Source organism: Salmo trutta, chromosome 6 (assembly GCF_901001165.1).
Source record: "Salmo trutta chromosome 6, fSalTru1.1, whole genome shotgun sequence".
Lineage (NCBI taxonomy): Eukaryota > Metazoa > Chordata > Actinopteri > Salmoniformes > Salmonidae > Salmo > Salmo trutta.
In genome coordinates this window covers 49,017,340-49,038,780 of record NC_042962.1, presented here as the reverse complement: position 1 = coordinate 49,038,780, position 21,441 = coordinate 49,017,340, and the positions used below count along the sequence as shown (strand labels likewise).

The window sequence follows — 21,441 nt, the reverse complement described above, 5'->3', positions numbered from 1 at the left end:
TGCTCAGGCTCTGATCTTGTCCCATCTTGATTACTGTCTGGTAATATGTTCAAGTGCAGCAAAGAACACCAATCAAAGTTGAAGCTGGCTTAAAACAAAGCAGCAAACCTTGACCTTAACTGCACATACAGAACTAACATCAACAACATGCATGATAGTATTTCTTGGTTGTGGGTTGAGGAGAAATGTACTATTGCTCTTCTAGTCTTTTTAAGAAACATTTATGTGTTGAAAATGCCTTACCACTTGTATAACCTATTTGCATACACTTCAAACAGACATACATACCCCACTAGGCACGCCACTGTGGGTTTCTTCACGGTACCCAAAACAAAAACAGATTTAATGAGTCACTCAGTTATGTATAGAGCCATGTCATCGTGGAATGCTCTGTCACCAGAGGTTACTCAGGCAAAAAGCATGTTTAGCTTCATAACTTGTATCACAGCGCCTCTGCTCTTTCAAAATGCCTAATTTAACCATAATGTACAGTACCAGTAAAAAGTTTGGACACACCTACTAATTTCAGGGTTTTTCTTTATCTTGACTATTTTCTAGATTGTAGAATAACAGTGAAGACATCAAAACTATGAAATAGCACATATGGAATCATGTAGTAACCAAAAAAGTGTTAAACAAATCAAAATATATTTTATATTTCAGATTCTTCAAAGTAGTGACCCTTTGCCTTGATGACAGCTTGGCACACTCTTGGCATTCTCTCAACCAGCTTCATGAGGTAGTCATCTGGAATGCATTTCAATTAACAGGTGTGCCTTGTTAAAAGTTAATTTGTGGATTTTTTTTTGTTTTTGAGCCAATCAGTTGTGTTGTGACAAGGTAGGGGTGGTACACAGAAGATAGTCCTATTTGGTGAAAGACCAAGTCCATATTATGGCAAGACCAGCTCAAATAAGCAAAGAGAAATGACAGTCCTTCAATACTTTAAGACATGAAGGTCAGTCAATGCGGAAAACGTCAAGAACTTTGAAAGTTTCTTCAAGTGCAATCACAAAAACTATGAAGCGCTATGATGAAACTGGCTCTCACGAGGACCGCCACAGGAAAGGAAGACCCAGACTAACCTCTGCTGCAGAGGACAAGTTCATTAGCGTTAACCTGTTATGGCTAGGGGGCAGTATTTTCACGGCCGGATAAAAAACTTACCCGATTTAATCTAATTATTACTCCTGCCCAGAAACTAGAATATGCATATAATTATTAGCTTTGGATAGAAAACACTCCGAAGTTTCTAAAACTGTTTGAATGGTGTCTTTGAGTATAACAGAACTCATTTGCCAGGCCAAAACCTGAGAAGATTCTGTACAGGAAGTACCCTGTCTGACAATTTCTTGCCCTTGTTGATTATCTCTATCCATTACAGGGGATCTCTGCTGTTACGTGACACTTCCTACGGCTCCCATGGGATCTCAGAAGGCGACAAAAAGCTGAATCGTGGCTTTGCAGGCTCTGGCTGAAAAACATTAGCGCGTTTGGATAGTGGCCAGTAACAGTACTATGAGACTCAGGCTCGTGCATGAGGGGATAGCATGCTTTTATTTTCTCTCTCTTTGTATGTATACACGCTTTCCCGGTCGGAATATTATCGCTTTTTTACGAGAAAAATGGCATAAAAATGGATTTTAAACAGCGGTTGACATGCTTCGAAGTACGGTAATGGAATATTTAGAAATCTTTTGTCACGAAATGCGCCAATGCTCGTGACCCTTATTTACACTTCGGATAGTGTCTTGAACGCACGAACAAAACGCTGCTGTTTGGATATAACTATGGATTATTGTCACAGAAAATGTCGTACTGGAGAGAAGACCAAGGCGCAGCGGAAGTGTGGATACTCATTTTTTTTTATTTCCAAAAAAGGAGTAAAGTATCCACTGGACAAAACACAAAAAAAGACGATAGCAACAGTCTTGCAGGCACATACAACGCAGTGCAAGGACAGTCTGGGCAGTCTGGCAGCTCGGGGCAGTCTGGGCAGTCTGGCAACTCGGGACAGTCTGGGCAGTCTGGCAACTCGGGACAGTCTGGGCAGTCTGGCCAGTCTGGCAACTCGGGACAGTCTGGGCAGTCTGGCCACTCCGGCAGTTCAGGGCAGTCTGGCCACTCCGGCAGTTCAGGGCAGTCTGGCCACTCCGGCAGTTCAGGGCAGTCTGGCCACTCCGGCAGTTCAGGGCAGTCTGGCCACTCCGGCAGTTCAGCGCAGTCTGGCCACTCCGGCAGTTCAGCGCAGTCTGACCTCTCTGGCGACTATTGACTGGCGGGCAGTTCTGACGACTGTTGACTGGCGGGCAGCTCTGACGACTGTTGACTGGCGGGCAGCTCTGACGACTGTTGACTGGCGGGCAGCTCTGACGACTATTGACTGGCGGGCAGCTCTGACGACTGTTGACTGGCGGGCAGCTCTGACGACTGTTGACTGGCGGGCAGCTCTGGTGATGGTTGACTGGCGGGCAGCTCTGACGACTGTTGACTGGCGGGCAGCTCTGACGACTGTTGACTGGCGGGCAGCTCTGACGACTGTTGACTGACGGGCAGCTCTGGCAACTGTTGACTGGCGGGCAGCTCCTGCCCCGTCACACAGCCCTTGTGCCCCCCCCTAAAAAATTATTGGGGGTGCCTCTCGGTCTCCCAGTCCTTGCCAGCCTTCTTCCGCTGCTTGGTCCTTTGTAGGTGGGTGGTTCTCCTTGCACTGCGTTGTATGTGCCTGCAAGACTGTTGCTATCGTCTTTTTTTGTGTTTTGTCCAGTGGATACTTTACTCCTTTTTTGGTAATAAAAAAACATGAGTATCCACACTTCCGCTGCGCCTTGGTCTTCTCTCCAGTACGACATTTTGTGTGACAATTATTTTGGACCAAACCAACATTTGTTATTGAAGTAGAAGTCCTGGGAGTGCATTCTGACGAAGAACACCAAAGGTAATCAAACTTTTCTAATAGTAAATCGGAGTTTGGTGAAGGCTAAACTTGCTGGGTGTCTAAATAGCTAGCCCTGTGATGGCGGGCTATCTACTGAGAATATTGCAAAATGTGCTTTCACCGAAAAGCTATTTTAAAATCGGACATATCGAGTGCATAGAGGAGTTCTGTATCTATAATTCTTAAAATAATTGTTATGTTTTTTGTGAACGTTTATCGTGAGTAATTTAGTAAATTCACCGGAAGTTTGCGGGGGGTATGCTAGTTCTGAACGTCACATGCTAATGTAAAAAAGCTGGTTTTTGATATAAATATGAACTTGATTGAACAAAACATGCATGCATTGTATAACATAATGTCCTAGGGTTGTCATCTGATGAAGATCATCAAAGGTTAGTGCTGCATTTAGCTGTGGTTTTGTTTTTTGTGACATTATATGCTAGCTTGAAAAATGGGTGTCTGATTATTTCTGGCTGGGTACTCTGCTGACATAATCTAATGTTTTGCTTTCGCTGTAAAGCCTTTTTGAAATCGGACAGTGTGGTTAGATTTACGAGAGTCTTGTCTTTAAAATGGTGTAAAATAGTCATATGTTTGAAAAATGGACGTTTTCGGATTTTAGAAGAGTTTGTATTTCGCGCCACGCCCATCATTGGATATTGGAGCAGGTGTTCCGCTAGCGGAACATCTAGATGTAAGAGTTAACAGCCTCATAAATTGCAGCCCAAATAAATGCTTCACAGAGTTCAAGTAAGAGACACATCTCAACATCAACTGTTCAGAGGAGACTGCGTGAATCAGGCCTTCATGGTCGAATTTCTGCAAAAAAACACTACTAAAGGACACCAATAAGAAGAAGAGACTTGCTTGGGCCAAGAAACACGAGCAATGAAAATTAGACCGATGAAAATCTGTCCTTTAGTCTGATGAGTCCAAATCTGAGATGTTTGGTTCCACGGAGTAGAGACGCAGAGTAGGTGAACAGATGATCTCTGCATGTGTGGTTCCCACCGTGAAGCTGTCACACCCTGATCTGTTTCTACTGTCTTGTGATTGTCTCCACCCCCTCCAGGTGTCGCTTATTATCCCTGGTGGATATATCCCTGTGTTTCCTGTCTCTCTGTGCCAGTTCGTCTGGTAAGTTTTTCAAGCCAACCAGCATTTTTTCCCGTACTCCTGCTTCTATTCTCTTTTGCTAGTCCTTACGGTTTTTGACCCTTGTCTGTTTTCTGGACTCCGTACCTGCCTGCCTGACCATTTTGCCTGACCTGACCTCGAGCCTGCCTGCCACTCTGTACCTCCTGGACTCTGAACTGGTTTTGACCTTTTGCCTGTCCATGACTATTCTCTTGCCTACCCCTTTTGGATTGTTTAATAAATATCAAGACTCAAACCATCTGCCTCCCATGTCTGCATCTGGGTCTCGCCTTGTGCCCTTATAGAAGCATGGAGGAGGATGTGTGATAGTGTGGGGGGGCTTTACTGGTGACACTGTCAGGGATTTACTTAGAATTCAAGGCACACTTAACCAGCATGACTACCACAGCATCCCATCTGGTTTGCGCTTAGTGGGACTATAATTTGTTTTTCAACAGGACAATGACCCAACACACCTCCGGGCTGTGTAAGGGCTATTTGACCAAGAAGGAGAGTGATGGAGTGCTGCATCAGGTGACCTTGCCTCCACAATCACCCGACCTCAACCCAATTTAGATGGTCTGGGATGAGTTGGACCACAGAGTGAAGGAAAAGCATCCAAAAAATACTCAGCATATGTGGGAACCCCCTCAAGACTGTTGGAAAAGCATTCCAGGTGAAGCTGGTTGAGAGAATGCCAAGAGTGTGCAAAGCTGTCATCGAGATAAAGGGTGTCAACTTTAATGAATCACAAATATATGTATCTGTTTAACACTTTTTATATTTCTTTAACACTTTTTTGGTTACTACATGATTCCATATGTGTTATTACAATGTAGAAAATTGAAAAAAATAAACAAAAACCCTTGAATGAGTAGGTGTGTCCAAACTTTTGACTGGTGCTGTATATAGGAATATGAATGTGTAAATAGTATTTTTGTTGTCTATTGGTGTCTTTCCAATATATAACTGTTATTTAATTTGAATTTGAATTTAATGTCTCATGTTGTTATTGTGTATCACTGTTCTCTACATTGTCATGTATTTGTACATTTCATGTGGACTCCAGGAAGAGTAGCTGCTGCATTTTCAATAGCTAATGGGGATCCTAACAAACTAAACTATACAGCCAGCAGGCAAGCTTACTCTCTCCAGTACAGTGATTGTGTAATCATGATTCACCCTCAGACAGAATATCGGGTAACATTTTACATCCAGATTCCATCTATATAGTTAATATAAATAATCAATTAAAAAATGAATATAATCCTCAATTTTACTTCCGTATCAATTCTAATATGTTAATAAAGGAGATGAGTGAGAGAGATGTCCAATTTCCCCCTCCATTTATCATTTGATAGCGCTAACTATATAGTAGCCATTTGTGTTCATCCCTCTGTGTCCACAGATATAAATCAAGTTGGGCCTAGGTCAATAGCCTCCTCTGTCTCCAAATGAATGAAACCTTGTCAAGCTCTGAATTGATCGTTTTTAGAAATCCTTCCAACCGCACTGTCATTCTGAAGTCCTTTGTTTAACGATGGTTGATGACGGTTGTCTTTTGTGTGCGTGGGCTTGTGTGTGCGTGTGCGTGTGTGCATGAAAGCTTGAAATACTGAAGAGAGAGCTATGACTACCAGGCAAACCAGGAGAGAGAGGAGATTTTCTATCAGTCTTCATCGTTTAGAACCGGCAATCCCTCTTCAACCATCCATCCGACCTAGTGCCAAGGAATGGATTCAAACTAATGTCTGTACAAAGGACATATGATGGGAAATCCCGTGCTGCATTATGGCTGATTCTAAAGCTCCAGTCTTAACTGCCATTGATAAAGGCTTGGGTTCCCTCCCTGTCTGCTACAGACAGACCAAACAAACTACCTAGAGGCCAGCAGCAGCTGTCTTAACACTGATCCCAGATCTGGCCTGGCTCCTACTCTGACTGACGGGGTGAAAGAGAGAGTGGAGGGGAGAGACAGAGAGAGTGAGAGAGAGTGAGAGAGAGAAAGGGAGAGAAAGGGAAAGAAAGAGAGCGAAAACATATAAGATAGGAGGAGGGAGAGGGAGAGAGATCAGAAAGCATTAGTCTCTTAGAGGAACATTCTTATTATAATAGAGGGAGGGAGGGAGGTAGGGCGGGATGAGAGTAAGGAGGAGGGGATCTAGGGATGATCCAGACAGGGACAGGAAGAGTTGCCACGGCAACCTCTGATCACCCAGACTGGCTGGAGCAGGCAGAGGGAGACAAGATAGTGGGTTGACTCGGTGGGTTGGAGCGCTGCCAGAGGTTTGACAAGAAAACAGGGTCTAATGAACACTAGTGGGGTGGAGGGGGAGAGTAAGGGGAGTTTTGGGAACGGGTGGGGGTGATGAGTCTGTCTCCATAGAGACCCTCCAAAAGACAAGGCAACCGAAACTGTATGTGATGACAAGGATGATTGTACACACACACACACACACACACACAATACACCCCTGTGTATTGGGACTACCCATGTCCTTGAACGCAGCTCTCAAGCTGCTCCCAGCTCCCCTGTCATCAGCAATCATTGTCAACAGAAAAACTAATTCCACACAGATTTTGGCTTATTTGCTTATCACTGAAATGAGCAAAAATCTTCTGGAATGACCACTAGACAATTGTTTTTACCTTTGGCACTCTTAAGGATGCAGAAGAGATAGAAGTAACAGTGTATTTTTAGATAAATGTGAAGGAGCCGCAAATGTTTCGCTTTTGCACAGCAGCAGTAATATATTCTGTGTCCCAAATGGCACCCTATTCCCTTTCTGGTGCACTACTTTTATGGGCCCTGGTCAAAAGAAGTGCACTATGAAGGGAATAGGGTTCCATTTGGGACAGGCACATCATCTCCATACTTGATGACTAACATAGCCACAGTCGACTCACTGGACCGTAGTTAGCATGTATGATGACGTAAATACATATGAGCATTCTAAACACCGTAGGTACTGTAGCATTGAACAAAACAAGCAATTTATAAATGATTAAGAAGGATCTTATAAATCTTCTACAAAGTCAGTATAAACGGTACCTTTGTCTAATTGTCTGGGTACTCTCTCTAGCTACCGACGGCCAGACAAAAGACAGGGGATTACAAGGAATGGAATCATTTGCCATGTAAACAACATCTAAAAAATACCTTGCCCGTGTGAGTGTGCTTTATGACTACACTAATCCGGTAGTATTGTCAAATCTAGCCTGTGGTTCATCCATTTATTGATGTGGTCGGAATGGGCCATATCTGTATCCTCTTTCATTTTTTGAGTGTCCGAGACATCCATTATAGATACAGCATAAAGGCCCGTAGGCTAGGGATGATGTTGTCCACAGTATGTAATACATTTGGTATTACTGTTTCATTTCTTTGAGTTCCTTCATCCACTCTCAGTTATGAGTTTTCTGTGTGATCTGAAAAGAAGTTCCAAATATGCACTTTTGCAGTATGCTATACCTGCAGAATAGCAGCAAACGTACGAGGTCAGAGTGAGATGATAGAATGTCTTTGAGAGACATTCGTGAATATTGTTCACGTTTGTATTAAACATAGATCTAAACGATTTAGGCAAAGGCCATGGAATTAAGCAGCAAGCTCAAAAGAACTGAGATCAGGATTATGTTTCAGTGGATTACAAGACAATCTTCAAATCATTATTATGTCGTTTTAGAACATTCTCCAGCTATTTCATTTGACAGATTAAGTCATCACCAGCTGTGTGTGTCGCATAATAAACCCATTCATTAGATAGTTCTTTGTGAGTCCACATCTAGTAGATAAGGTAAGGCGTATCAGTCGTTTAGTATTCTACCAGCAGCAGGCTTCCCAAGTGCTTACATATGTTTTCACCCCTAGAGGACATGTTCATGATTAGGGTTCTAAGCCATGCCTCCTCTCAACACTTTGTACAGCTTTTTACTGAGAAATTAGGCAGGCCCAAACTGCCTGATACTTATAATAGGAAACTAATAAACCCACTTAACACATTGTCCTAAACGTGTCCTGTTCATTCAATTCTACAGTGTACTTTTCATGTACCTTTCAACATCTTATGAGGCGACATATTTTTACACAAGGAGAACATCCTATGTCTCCACATTCCCCTCACTCTCACCCTGCCAGACACCCACAGCGTTTGGCCCAGAGTGTTGGGTGTGTGGTGATTGAAACAAGGTACAAGGTGCAGTGTTCCGGGTGATACATCTGAGGAATGTGGGGGGGTGACACTTCTTGCTCTGGTGATGACCCGTGGAAGGCCTGTTAGCCTGGATGGTGACAGTGACAGAAGACAAGGATTCAGACACACACACACACACACACACACACACACACACACACACACACACACACACACACACACACACACACACACACACACACACACACACACACACACACACATTGGTATCTCTGGAGGTGACAGGACAGGCTATCACTGCCATTCCAACACGTTGGCCCCTGGGCTGCAGCAATCCTTTCCCATCAACCCTGTACCCAAAGTGGAGAAAGCGGTAGAAAATGTGTGGGGCACAAAGAGGTTACAACAGCTTGTTCCAGACACTTGTAGAATCCATGCCAATGCTCATTAAAGCTTTTCTGGCTTGTGTTGGGCCAACGACCTATTAAGACACTTTATGTTGGTTCTTCCTTTATTTTAGCAGTTACCTGTAGATTTGACCTTTGGAAGATCTTTACTAGGCTAAATATGAGCATTCATATTTATGTTATTTATTTGACCTTTAATTAACTAGGCAAGTCAGTTAAGAACAAATTCTTATTTGCAATGACGGCCTACCCCGGCCAAACCCGGACGATGCTGGGCCAATTGTGCGCCGCCCTATGGGATTAAAGGCCTTGGCTGCTGTTTCTAAATTGCTCCACATACTGACAACAGATTCACTAAAAATTAATGGGCTGACAGAGAGACAGACGCAAGCTTATGATTGGATATTCTCCTTTCAGAAAACAAACCGGCGAACACCTGGAAGTTAAATGCATGGGCCTTTAGAGTGCACTATGTTTAAATGCATATTATAAATCAAGAAAAAAAGTTACAATTTCCATGGTGCTCTACAGATTTAGGATCTTAATTTGATCACACTTCTGTTGCTGAGAATTTTCCTACGACTGCAGGAAATGCAGATGAGCTTTCACGATTTAAAGAAATTCACTGAAAAACCACACTTACACACAGTTTAATTAACAGTATTGCACTTTTAATATAGCCTATATCCAACTAACAGTGGTGGGAAAAGTACCCAATTCTCATACTTGAGAAAAAGTAAAGATACAGTACTGGAAAATGACTCAAGTGAAAGTCACACAGTAAAATATTTATTGAGTTAAAGTCTGAAAGTATTTGGTTTTAAATATACTTAAGTATCAAAGTAAATGTAATTGGTAAAATATACTTAAGTATAAGTAGTAAAAGTATAAATCATGTCAAATTTCTTATATTAAGCAAACCAGACGGAACAATTTTCTTGTTTTTTTTTATTTACGGATAGCCAGGGGCACACTCCAACACTCAGACATAATTTACAAATTAAGCATTTGTGTTTAGTGAGTCTGCCAGATCAGATGCAGTAGGGATGAATAGGGATTTTCTCTTTAAACCTTGTGTGGCGTTCATGTTTTTGTTATCCACCCAATGTCTGCTGGTCTGATGGACCAACAACATTATAGGGTTTTTAAAGCAATACAGACATATCAATTTACATAAAAATACTTAATACTTACAGTTTTTTCCAACTGCTTACACACAAAATCTTTTCATGTCACACGATTTTTGAAATCTCTCACTCAAAGTGCAAAACTACACACCAAATATCCAAAACCATAAGCTATTTCTCAGCCTTTGTAATAGTGTGTTTTATGCAAATGTCTTTTATGCAAATGTCAATTGCATAAAACACTTTTTTCAAAACACTACACACAATTCTCTACCTAAAACACAAAAATCTAACAGGAAGTGACTTGCTTTCCTTTTCCAAACACAACCAATCAAAATGCTACACTTATTCACCAGGTCACACACACAATAAGACAGAGGGCAATTACCAATGTCCCTGGACAGCGTGGGGGTAATATAACTATGTGTGCTGCCATCACTCAAAACGGGGTCCTCCATCACAATGCCACACTGGGTCCGTACAACCCCGGCCATATGCTCACTTTTCTGGATGCAATTTACACAATGCTTGTCCCTGATCCAGATCAGGAGCCTGCTAGATTTGTGGTTTTATGGGACAGTGTTAGTTTTCACCGGGCTGTTCTGGTCCAAAACTGGTTTGCCACCCATCCACAATTTGTAGTTTTGTACCTACCCCCATATTCACCTTTTCTAAATCCCATAGAGGAATTCTTCTTAGCCTGGCACTGGAAAGTGTATGATCGCCAACCCTATGCCCGCATGCCGCTTCTCCAGGCAATGGAGGATGCCCGCATGTGGGGACATAGAGGTTGCCTCTGTCCAAGGTTGGATACGCCATGCTAGGAGATACTTCCCTCTATGTTTGGCAAGAGAAAACGTATCTCGTGATGTGGACGAAGTATTGTGGCCAGACCCAGCCCGGAGAAGAGATGAAGCGTAGCTTAGCACTGGTGACTGCCCCCCCCCACCCCCTACCAATTCCTGGACTGCCCCCCCGGGACCCCACACACACACACACAATTGTGTTCTTTACTGTATTCTAAAGAATATACTTTTGGTTTACATATGTTTATGGTTTTGTTGTATGCTACTGTATACAACAGTAATGTTTGGCCTAATAAATATTTTCTGTTTCTAAATTGCATTGGTGTTCACAGTGTACTTGTTACCCTTCTCAGCAGATTACTTTCACTGTAGAACATTGTATTGAAATGTAGATATAAGCCTATGAAAGACCAAAGAGCTTTAGATTTAGTACAACAGTGTTTACATGGTATATCCAAAAATGTACTACTATGAAAGCAGTGTTTGCCATTTGATGCAAATGCTACATTCTGACATGTGTTAATGGCATTTTGAATGCAGTGTTACAGTTTGAAGGAGATGTGAGGCATTTTGCATTTTGTGTGTGCAGTTTAGGGAATTGTGTGTAGAGTTTTGAAAAAAGGGAGACAGTTTTGAAAACGTGTGTAAGCAGTTGGAAAAAACTGTGATACTTAGATGTTGACTTATATCAATTACAAGCAATATAAACAGCATACATGGTTAATATTTGCCCTTTACCTCTGCTAGATCACATTTATCAATAAAAGCGCTATTCGTTGTTTGGGATAAAATTATAATCAAGACATTGGTGGAATAAATCATGTTTATCTTCAACAAATATAAATGAAACAAGGTTTTCATCAGTATTGATGTTAATTGCTTTTAACTGAACAAGTTGGAAGGACAAACTATACATACAGTATTTTAAGGAAATGATAAATAAGCCCCATTGAACACAAGTTAAGGCTGGTCAACACACCACATGAGGGACAGAGTTTTACTGTGTGTGTGTTGCAAATGCATTTCTTGCACTTGATGCGTGTTTACTGTTTCTTCCTGTCCTTCTTGTGTCCACACACATCACAGCTCTTCTTCTTGTTGCTACCGGCTGCAATCTAGAATGATGAAAACACTTAGTTCAGGAATTTTACCAACATATCACTCCCTCTCTCACTCACTCACTCACTCACTCACTCACTCACTCACTCACTCACTCACTCACTCACTCACTCACTCACTCATATAGTTACAGCAGGCCAAGGTAGGAGAGTCAGTCAAACACACATGCAACAGCATCACTCACACTTACTCCCGGTATTGGAGTTGTTGGTTCTGTGGGTCGGACGGATGGGTGGATGGGGCACCGCACCAGCATCCTCCTCCTGAATCCTCCTCATGATGGCTGCAGAAGCTGGGGTCCTTGGGATATGTTGCCTACTCTGGATTTTAGGTTTTACCAATGCCTTGCCGAGCTCCTCCTTTCACCTTTATTTAACCAGGTAGGCTAGTTGATAACAAGTTCTCATTTGCAACTGCGACCTGGCCAAGATAAAGCGTAGCAATTCGACACATACAACAACACAGAGTTACACATGGAATAAACAAAACATACAGTCAATAATACAGTAGAACAAAAGAAAACAAAAAGTCTATATACAGTGAGTGCAAATGAGGTAATTTAAGGCTATAAATAGGCCATGGTGGTGAAGTAATTACAATATAGCAATTAAACACTGGAATGGTAGATGTGCAGAAGAGGAATGTGCAAGTAGAGATATTGGGGTGCAAAGGAGCAAGATAAATAAATAAATACAGTATGGGGATGAGGTAGGTAGATAGATGGGCTGTTTACAGATGCGCTATGTACAGGTGCAGTAATCTGTGAGCTGCTCTGACAGCTGGTGCTTAAAGCTAGTGAGGGAGATATGAGTCTTCAGCTTCAGAGATTTTTTCAGTTCGTTCCAGTCATTGGCAGCAGAGAACTGGAAGGAAAGGCGGCCAAAGGAAGAATTGGCATTGGGGGTGACCAGTGAGATGTACCTGCTGGAGCGCATGCTATGAGTGGGTGCTGCTATGGTGACCAATGAGCTGAGATAAGGCAGGGCTTTACCTAGCAGAGACTTGTAGATAACCTGTAGCCAGTGGGTTTGGCGACGAGTATGAAGCGAGGGCCAACCAACGAGAGCGTACAGGTCGCAATGGTGGGTAGCGTATGGGGTTATAGGGACAAAACGGATGGCACTGTGATAGACTGCATCCAGTTTGTTGAGTAAAGTGTTGGAGGCTATTTTATAGATGACATCACCGAAGTCGAGGATCGGTAGGACGATCACTTTTACGAGGGTGTGTTTGGCAGCATGAGTGAAGAATGTTTTGTTGCGATATAGGAAGCCGATTCTAGAATTAATTTTGGATTGGAGATGCTTAATGAGAGTCTGGAAGGAGAGTTTACAGTCTAACCAGACACCCAAGTATTTGTAGTTGTCCACGTATTCTAAGTCAGAGCCGTCCAGAGTAGTGATGCTGGACGGGCGAGCAGGTGCGGGCAGTGATCGATTGAATAGCATGCATTTAGTTTTACCTGCGTTTAAGAGCAGTTGGAGGCCACGGAAGGAGAGTTGTATGGCATTGAAGCTCGTCTGGAAGTTAGTTAACACAGTGTCCAAAGAGGGGCCAGAAGTATACAGAATGGTGTCGTCTGCGTAGAGGTGGATCAGAGAATCACCAGCAGCAAGAGCAACATCATTGATGTATACAGAGAAGAGACTTGGCCCGAGAATTGAACCCTGTGGCACACCCATAGAGACTGCCAAAAACAGGTCCGGACAACAGGCCCTCCGATTTGACACACTGAACTCTATCAGAGAAGTAATCATTTGAGAAACCAAGGCTGTCGAGTCTACCAATAAGAATGTGGTGATTGACAAAGTCGAAAGCCTTGGCCAGGTTGATGAATACGGCTGCACAGTAATGTCTCTTATCGATGGTGGTTATGATGTTGTTTAGGACCTTGAGGGTGGCTGAGGTGCACCCATGACCAGCTCTGAAACCAGATTGCATAGCGGAGAAAGTACGGTGGGATTCGAAATGGTCGGTAATCTGTTTGTTAACTTGGCTTTCGAAGACCTTATAAAGACAGGGTAGGATAGATATAGGTCTGTAGCAGTTTGGGTCTAGAGTGTTACCCCCTTTGAAGAGGGGGATGACCGTGGCAGCTTTCCAATCTTTGGGATCTCAGACGACACGAAAGAGAGATTGAACAGGCTAGTAATAGGGGTTGCAACAATTTCGGCAGATCATTTTAGAAAGAGTGGGTCCAGATTGTCTGGCCCGGCTGATTTGTATGGGTCCAGATTTTGCAGCTCTTTCAGGACATCAGCTATCTGGATTTGGGTGAAGGAGAAATGGTGGGGGCTTTGGCGGGTTGCTGTGGAGGGTGCCGGGCAGTTGACCGGGGTAGGGGTAGCCAGGTGGAAAGCTTGGCCAGCCGTAGAGAAATGCTTAGTGAAATTCTCAATTATAGTGGATTTATCGGTGGTAACAGTGTTTCCTAGCCTCAGAGCAGTGGGCAGCTGGGAGAAGGTGCTCTTATTCTCCATGGACTTTACAGTGTCCCAGAACTTTTTTGAGTTAGTACTACAGGATGCAAATTTCTGTTTGAAAAAGCTAGCCTTAGCTTTTCTAACTGCCTGTGTATATTTGATCCTAACTTCCCTGAAAAGTTGCATATCACGGGGGCTATTCGATGCTAATGCTGAACGCCACAGGATGTTTTTGTGCTGGTCAAGCGCAGACAGGTCTGGAGTGAACCAAGGACTATATCTATTCCTAGTTCTACATTTTTGGAGTGGGGCATGCTTATTTAAGATGGTGACGAAGGCACTTTTAAAGAATAGCCAGGCATCATCTACTGATGGGATGAGGTCAATGTCATTCCAGGATACCCCGGCCAGGTTGATTAGAAAGGCCTGCTCGCAGAAGTGTTTTAGGGAGCGTTTGACAGTGATGAGGGGTGGTCGTTTGGTCGCAGACCCATTACGGATGCAGGCAATGAGGCAGTGATCGCTGAGATCTTGATTGAGAACAGCAGAGGTGGAGTTTGGATGACATCAATGAGGGTGCCCGTGTTTACGGATTTGGGGTTGTACCTGATAGGTTCATCGATAATTTGTGTGAGATTGAGGGCATCAAGCTTAGATTGTAGGATGGCCGGGGTGTTAAGCATGTCCCAGTTTAGGTCACCTAGTAGCACGAGCTCAGAAGATAGATGGGGGGGCAATCAATTCACATATGGTATTGAGGGCACAGCTGGGGGAGAGGGAGGTCTATAGCAAGCGGCAACGGTGAGAGACTTGTTTCTGGAAAGTTGAATTTTTAGAAGTAGAAGCTCGAATTGTTTGGGTACAGACTTGGATAGTAATAGCCTACAGAGTTCTCTATCTTTGCAGTAGATTGCAACACCGCCCCCTTTGGCAGTTCTATCTTGCCGGAAAATGTTATAGTTAGCGATGGAGATTTCAGTGTTTTTGGTGGTTTTCCTAAGCCAGGATTCAGACACGGCTAAGACAGCCGGGTTGGCAGAGTGTGCTAAAGCAGTGAGTAAAACAAACTTAGGGAGTAGGCTTCTAATGTTAACATGCATGAAACCAAGGCTTTTACGGTTACAGAAGTCAACAAATGAGAGCACCTGGGGAGTGGGAGTGGAGCTAGGCACTGCAGGACCTGGATTAACCTCCACATCACCAGAGGAACAGAGGAGAAGTAGGATAAGGGTACGGCTAAAGGCTAAGCGAACTGACCGTCTAGCATGTTTGGAACAGAGAGTAAAAGGAGCAGGTTTCTGGGCACGATAGCATAGATTCAAGGCATAGTGTACAGACAAAGGTAAGGTAGGATGTGAGTACATTGGAGGTAAACCTAGGCATTGAGTAATGATGAGAGAGATATAGTGTCTAGAGACGTTTAAACCAGGTGATGTCATCGTATATGTAGGAGGTGGAACAACATGGTTGGTTAAGGCATATTGAGCAGGGCTAGAGGTTCTACAGTGAAATAAGACAGTAAACACTAACCAGGACAGTAATGGTCGAGGCATATTGATATTAGAGAGAGGCATGCGTAGCCAAGTGAACATATGGGTCCACTGATTGGTTGGGCTGACTGGGGACATGGCGATTCAGACAGTTAGCAGGCCGATGCTAACAAGCTAACAGTTAGTAGGCCGGGGCTAAACAAGCTAGCAATTAGCAGACCGGGGCTGGCAAGCTAGCAGTCAGGGTTAGCAAGCAAGCAGTTGGCAGACCGGGGCTAGGGTTCCAAGTAGCTCTAGATATCTAGGAGGCCGGTTAGCAGAATGGGCCTTCAGCGGACGTCGCGCCTGAGGGGACTGTTGGAATCCTAGGGCAGATTATGTCGGTATTCCAGTCGTAGAGGATCGGTGGGGTTCTGTGCCCCGTACCAGCAGTAGAAGGGGTCCGGATATTGTAGCCCAGGAGTGGGCTTCGGTGGTAACACAGGAGCCCTGGCCGAGCTAGCTTCAGGCTAATTGGTACTTGCTCCGTGATGGAAACGCTAGCCAGGAGTAGTCACCCGGGATTGCGGTTAGTTAGTTGCGAAGATCCAGATGAAAATGTTCAGAGTTTGCGGTAGGAATCCGGGGATATAGGGGAAAAAATATATAAAATAATAATAGGTCCGTTATGCTCTGGTTTGAGTCACGTTGTTCGAACTGGCGAGAGCTTTCCGAGCTAAAGGTAAGCTGATGACCGCTAGCAATAGTTTGCTGACTGATAGCTGGTAGGTAGTTAGCTGGCTAGCTTCAGTTCAGGGATTCCAGATCCGAAGTAAATAGAAATACTCTAGAAAAAAAACAGATCCACGCCACATTGGGTGAGGCGGGTTGCAGGAGAGTATTTAGAAGTTGAGGTTTAGGAAAATATTTTTAAAAGATATGCGAAGAAAAAGATGTAAAAAGATATTTACAATGGACACGACAGGACAAAGACGTCTGACTGCTAAGCCATCTTGGAAGAAGAAAAAAAATATGATGAAGCAGACCAGATATTGATTCCATATTTTGTGGGTTTAGATGGTATGTACTGCCTGAAGGGGCAGCGGCCCCTAAAAGGCATAAGCTGCTCATCAGCAATAACGTTGGGCCCAGGGTTGTAAAACAGGGGAAAGCGGTCCACCCACTTTTCCCACACTGACCTGATTACAGCTAGCTTGTCTCTGCCGCTGAGCTGGTCTGGTGTCTCTGTTATCAAAGCGGATAATCCTGGAAATAATGTGGAAGTTTATCAGAGACATTGTTGCACAGGAAAAGTTCTCTGCCAGTTTCTGCATCCCATAGGGATTCTGTGGATTCCCCATTGGATCTGAAAACACCAGCAAGGATAAGAACCCCAAAGTATGCATGTTTGGTCCATCTCCTTCCATCTCTTCTCCAAAAACACGCCTACCCTCCAAATTAGAACAGTCCATAATTATTTTCTGGATGGTGTCTGGGATGAACATTTCAAAAAAATACTTTATGTCCTGCACATGAATAACTGCCGTCTGCGTCGACCCTGGTTGCATCCTTATCACATTGGCAGCCATGCGGGGTGGCTCATTCCTTGGGCAAGAAGACCATTCAATTTAAGCATTTTTTGACATCCATATTTCTCCTCCTGCAGGCTGCTGATGAGCTGGTTGCTGACGGGCTGGTCCTGGGGCTGGTTGAATGAACCAAGTCTCAGGTTGAAAAAATTATTAATTGTATAATTTTTATTTTAGTAAACATTGAAAATGGGTCCCACAGACCCAAACACCACACAACGGTTAAGAGTGTGAATTGGACAATATTTCTGTCCTGCTAAGCATTCCAAATGTAAGAAGTACTTTTGGGTGTCAGGGAAAATGTATGGTGTAGAAAATTCATTATTTTCTTTAGTAATGTAGTGAAGTAAAAGTAAAAGTTTTCAAAAATATAAAACGTAAAGTAAAGTACAGACACCCCAAAAAACGACTTATGTAGTACTTTCAAGTATTTTTACTAAAGTACTTTACACCACTGCCAACTAATAACCTAACCACCGATCAAGCAACATTATGAACTAAACGTTCAAATCCTGTTGCTGCAGGATTATTTGCTGGTCATATTAAGATCCTACATCTGTATATGCAGCGTAAGCATTTTCTTCTCATGATTAGTATGTCGTAAATATTGAACAAATATTTTGTAACATTGTGTAAAACAAGCCAGACTGCATCATGAAAAACTTAGAATTACAAAAGATTATCTCTCCTCATCTCTTTTTAACCGCTCCCTCCCTTTTTTCCTTTCCATCGCCCTTTCTCTTTCTCCACCTAAATAATGCACTGTGGGTATTTGGGTGAATGGAACACAGCCTCTATCTCTCCTTTTAATCCTAATCCCCCCTCCCTCCCTCCCTCCCTCCCTCGCTATCTCATTCGAACATTTTCAGCCACTGCCCTCTCTCTCTGCATTTCACTCATGAATGAGTCGAACGTGACTCCTGAGAGAAGGATTACACCAAGCTGTGTTTATTTTTAATAAATACTGTAACAGCTGTCATGGACAAGAGTCAGGGGGAAATGTCTCTCGGAACTGTAGCTAGCTACACGTCTTTAACTTTTGCCCAGAGAAATCATTTTGTGGGTAATTTCAGTAAGCACTATCTGCCGTCACAGCTGCAGCCTACGGGTCTCTCGCATCCAGATAAGATGGAGAGAAACTGTTCCCAGGCTTATTGTCTTGCTGGTGATATAGGGTAGGTGACAGTACAACACATTCCTGTTGGTCCACTTCATGTATAGTCGTAGGGATCACTGCAGCTTTCAATACATGGAAATAACCTCTCGATGTGAACTATATTTCCCACATCCACGTTTCTGAACAGATAGCAAAAATACTCAACAACATACAGTATGCAGACTGCCATTTCACTGAAGTAGAACGCTGGAATTCAGACACCTTTTGTCTGTTTTTTCTGCTTACAATGTTTTTGGCATGTGTCCGATAGCAGGAAGCTCAGATGTTATGGGGTTTCATTCAGATTGTTGTTGGAAAGGACAATTTGTTCTTATCCACACTCAAATCTTGTTCTTTGTCTCCTGTTTCATCCAGTGAATGCTGTGACAAATTGCGCGGCGGTGCCAAAACAGTGCCAGTCTAATCAGTGAGTTGGGTGTGTGAAATAAGCACAGTTCATAAAAGGCTGTCACACCGGCCCTTAATGTGATGCAGACTGTAGGGCAGTCATGCCCTTTTCAGCAATTTGTGTGTGTGTGTGTGTGTGTGTGTGTGTGTGTGTGTGTGTGTGTGTGTGTGTGTGTGTGTGTGTGTGTGTGTGTGTGTGTGTGTGTGTGTGTGTGTGTGTGTGTGTGTGTGTGTGTGTGTGTGTGTGTGTGTGTGTGTGTGTGATAGAGTAACCTATGACTAAGTAGTTTGGATGTAGTGAACTACTTTTTCATATTAACTTCAGTTAAGTAAACGTAGGTTTGCAAATCTACCCGTAATTTACCAACATTACAGGAATTGTACTTCTTTTTGGTAATTAACAGGTAATCTATTGTAACTTTAGTAATTTATACTTTTACAAATAAATATTAAATGTACAGCAGGGATGCTGTAATATGTTTTACAGTTGGGAAAATTGTTCTGTCAAATATATTACAGCATCGTTTCTATAAAGCAAAATTACCGTATTTAAGCTGGCAACTCTGGTGCCAGTATAATGCTGTAGATTTACAGAGAAATTCTCCCTGAAATCTAAATGTAAAAAATCCAATACATTTGCACATAAAATATCTTTATTCAAATTAGTAACAACATTAAAACCAATTAACAATATTATTGACAATAGAAGTAACAAATCAAATCAACGTTTATTTGTCATGTGCGCCGAATACAACAGTGAAATGCTTACTCACAGGCTCTAACCGACAGTGCAAAAGTTAACACATGGTTAGCTAAGAAAACATGCAGTTTTCAAAGTTGGCTATCAATAAAAATACTTATAAACAAGTCAAGGTGCAGTACCAAACCAGCATGTGATACAAATATTCTTCCACTTCACCACTGCTAAGAAGATATTTACTAAAATAGTCTGAGCTTCACTTGTCTCACCCAACAGTATGAGGTTTGCATCTGAAACTGAAACTTTGAATCTACAGTAGCTATAAGCTTTTACTGTGAAGAAATACAGTATGTTAGAGTCATTTTTACAGGAGGCTTCAAATAACAGTAAATAACAGTATTTTTCTGCATTTTACCGTAATGCAGTGCAATCTACAGCATTAACGCTGTAAAACACACGTGCAGCATTTCACTGTGCATTCTACACTGTTTTACTGTTGAAATGACAGACAAGTCTTACAGTGTAGAGAGACACATCGGAATGACTGCTCTGTATGGTAATCATTGGGGGACGCAAAGGTTCTAAATCCTGACTTTGCCTGCTTGTGCGCCTTAGTATCTTCTCCTGCAGCCTGGCTATTGTATTGTTTTCTCAGTAGACCAGATGGATGGTGAGGTTGTGCAGAGATTCTGAGACAGATGTTTTAAGAGGGAGCTTGTGCGTGTGTCCTTCTAAAGGGAGTTTTGTTACAACTTCAGCACCATGGACAGGGAACCACATCTACAACGTTTTCCCCCTTAATGATAGAATCATTAGTGCTGTAGCCTGTTTCCATCGATTCATTTGTGGAACTGTATCTTTCTCTGTATCTGATAAACAACTATAGTATGTCTAAAATTCATTATTTGCATTGGCAGTTACAGGCATATGCCGTAGTCAACGTGAGACATAAACCCACGTGTTTTCCATGGGTCAATGTAAAAATAGACGATACAGCTTTATTGCCCTGGCCTGGCGTCACCCATAGCTCATTCTCAAGGCATGGATATATGATTTCCTTCACAGCCTTGATCGAGCTGAGCGCGAGGTGCACGCTGCCTGAGCGGGGTAACGTCACAGTCGGTGGCACCGCGGGCATCAGTCCATTCTCCACAACAGCAGCTGTAGCAGCGAGCGCAACGCTATAGAGCGGCGGCAGGGTCCCTCACATGATCAATTTGAAATGTTGGAGAAACTACGCTGTACAATAACCTTTTACTCCAGAGTCAGTGCTGGCGAAGTGCACTTTGAAGGCTTCAAAATGAGCCCTAGCCGGACCATATTTATGTTGAAATAAGGAAAAGGTTGGGAGAGCTAAGAGGCGGAGATTTCCTAAGGATGAGTGTAGACAACGGGGAGGCATTCAGGCTTTAGTGGTTGGAACCACTACAACTTGAGTCTCAGGAGAAAGGTGCGTTCCTACTTGGACAGCGGAATCTTTCTTATTTTTTGGAATAATCATGCCTGTTCGGAGAGGTCATGTTGCGCCACAAAACACCTTTTTGGGGATAATTATAAAGAAATTTGAGGGACAAAGTGAGTATTATGTTTGTGTTTTCACAATAATGTATCTTTAAATTCATAATATTCATAATGGTGGGAAAATGTATTTACCTTGCTTGCACACGTACAAAATAAATGAAGTTAATATTTTTTACCTGAATATTGGTATTTCGACCATACGTTTTTTAACAATCAGTAAGACTAGAGCTAGTATTGTTGCGCTTGTGATACTTTAGAAGTGGGAGAGTTGAGGTTAACATAATTTAAATATGGGATATCATTGAGCATTATTTAAGGTACTTCGAAGAAGCAACAACTTGTGTTTCTCCACAAGATTACATGGCAATAAATAGTATCCAAACAGCATACATATAACCTTTTTCAAACGCTCCCACATTTGAAATGGTTATGGTCAGGTGGTTATGTGCCAGTTATTAAATGTGAATCTCTCTGTTTTATGGTATGG

At 42.8% G+C, this 21,441-nt stretch overlaps 1 protein-coding gene across 7 annotated transcripts in view; it reads left to right on the top strand.

Annotated features, from left to right (window-relative positions):
• The first annotated feature begins 20,550 nt into the window (after nucleotides 1-20,550).
• kcnh7 (potassium channel, voltage gated eag related subfamily H, member 7) overlaps nucleotides 20,551-21,441 on the top strand; it is a 94,022-nt gene continuing 93,131 nt past the window's right edge. For all 7 annotated transcript variants that reach the window (XM_029756657.1, XM_029756655.1, XM_029756656.1 and 4 more), the window contains exon 1: nucleotides 20,551-21,008. In XM_029756657.1, coding sequence (XP_029612517.1) covers nucleotides 20,933-21,008 — 76 coding nt within the window. In that variant the 5' untranslated portion in view covers nucleotides 20,551-20,932. The remainder of the gene's footprint in view (nucleotides 21,009-21,441) is intronic.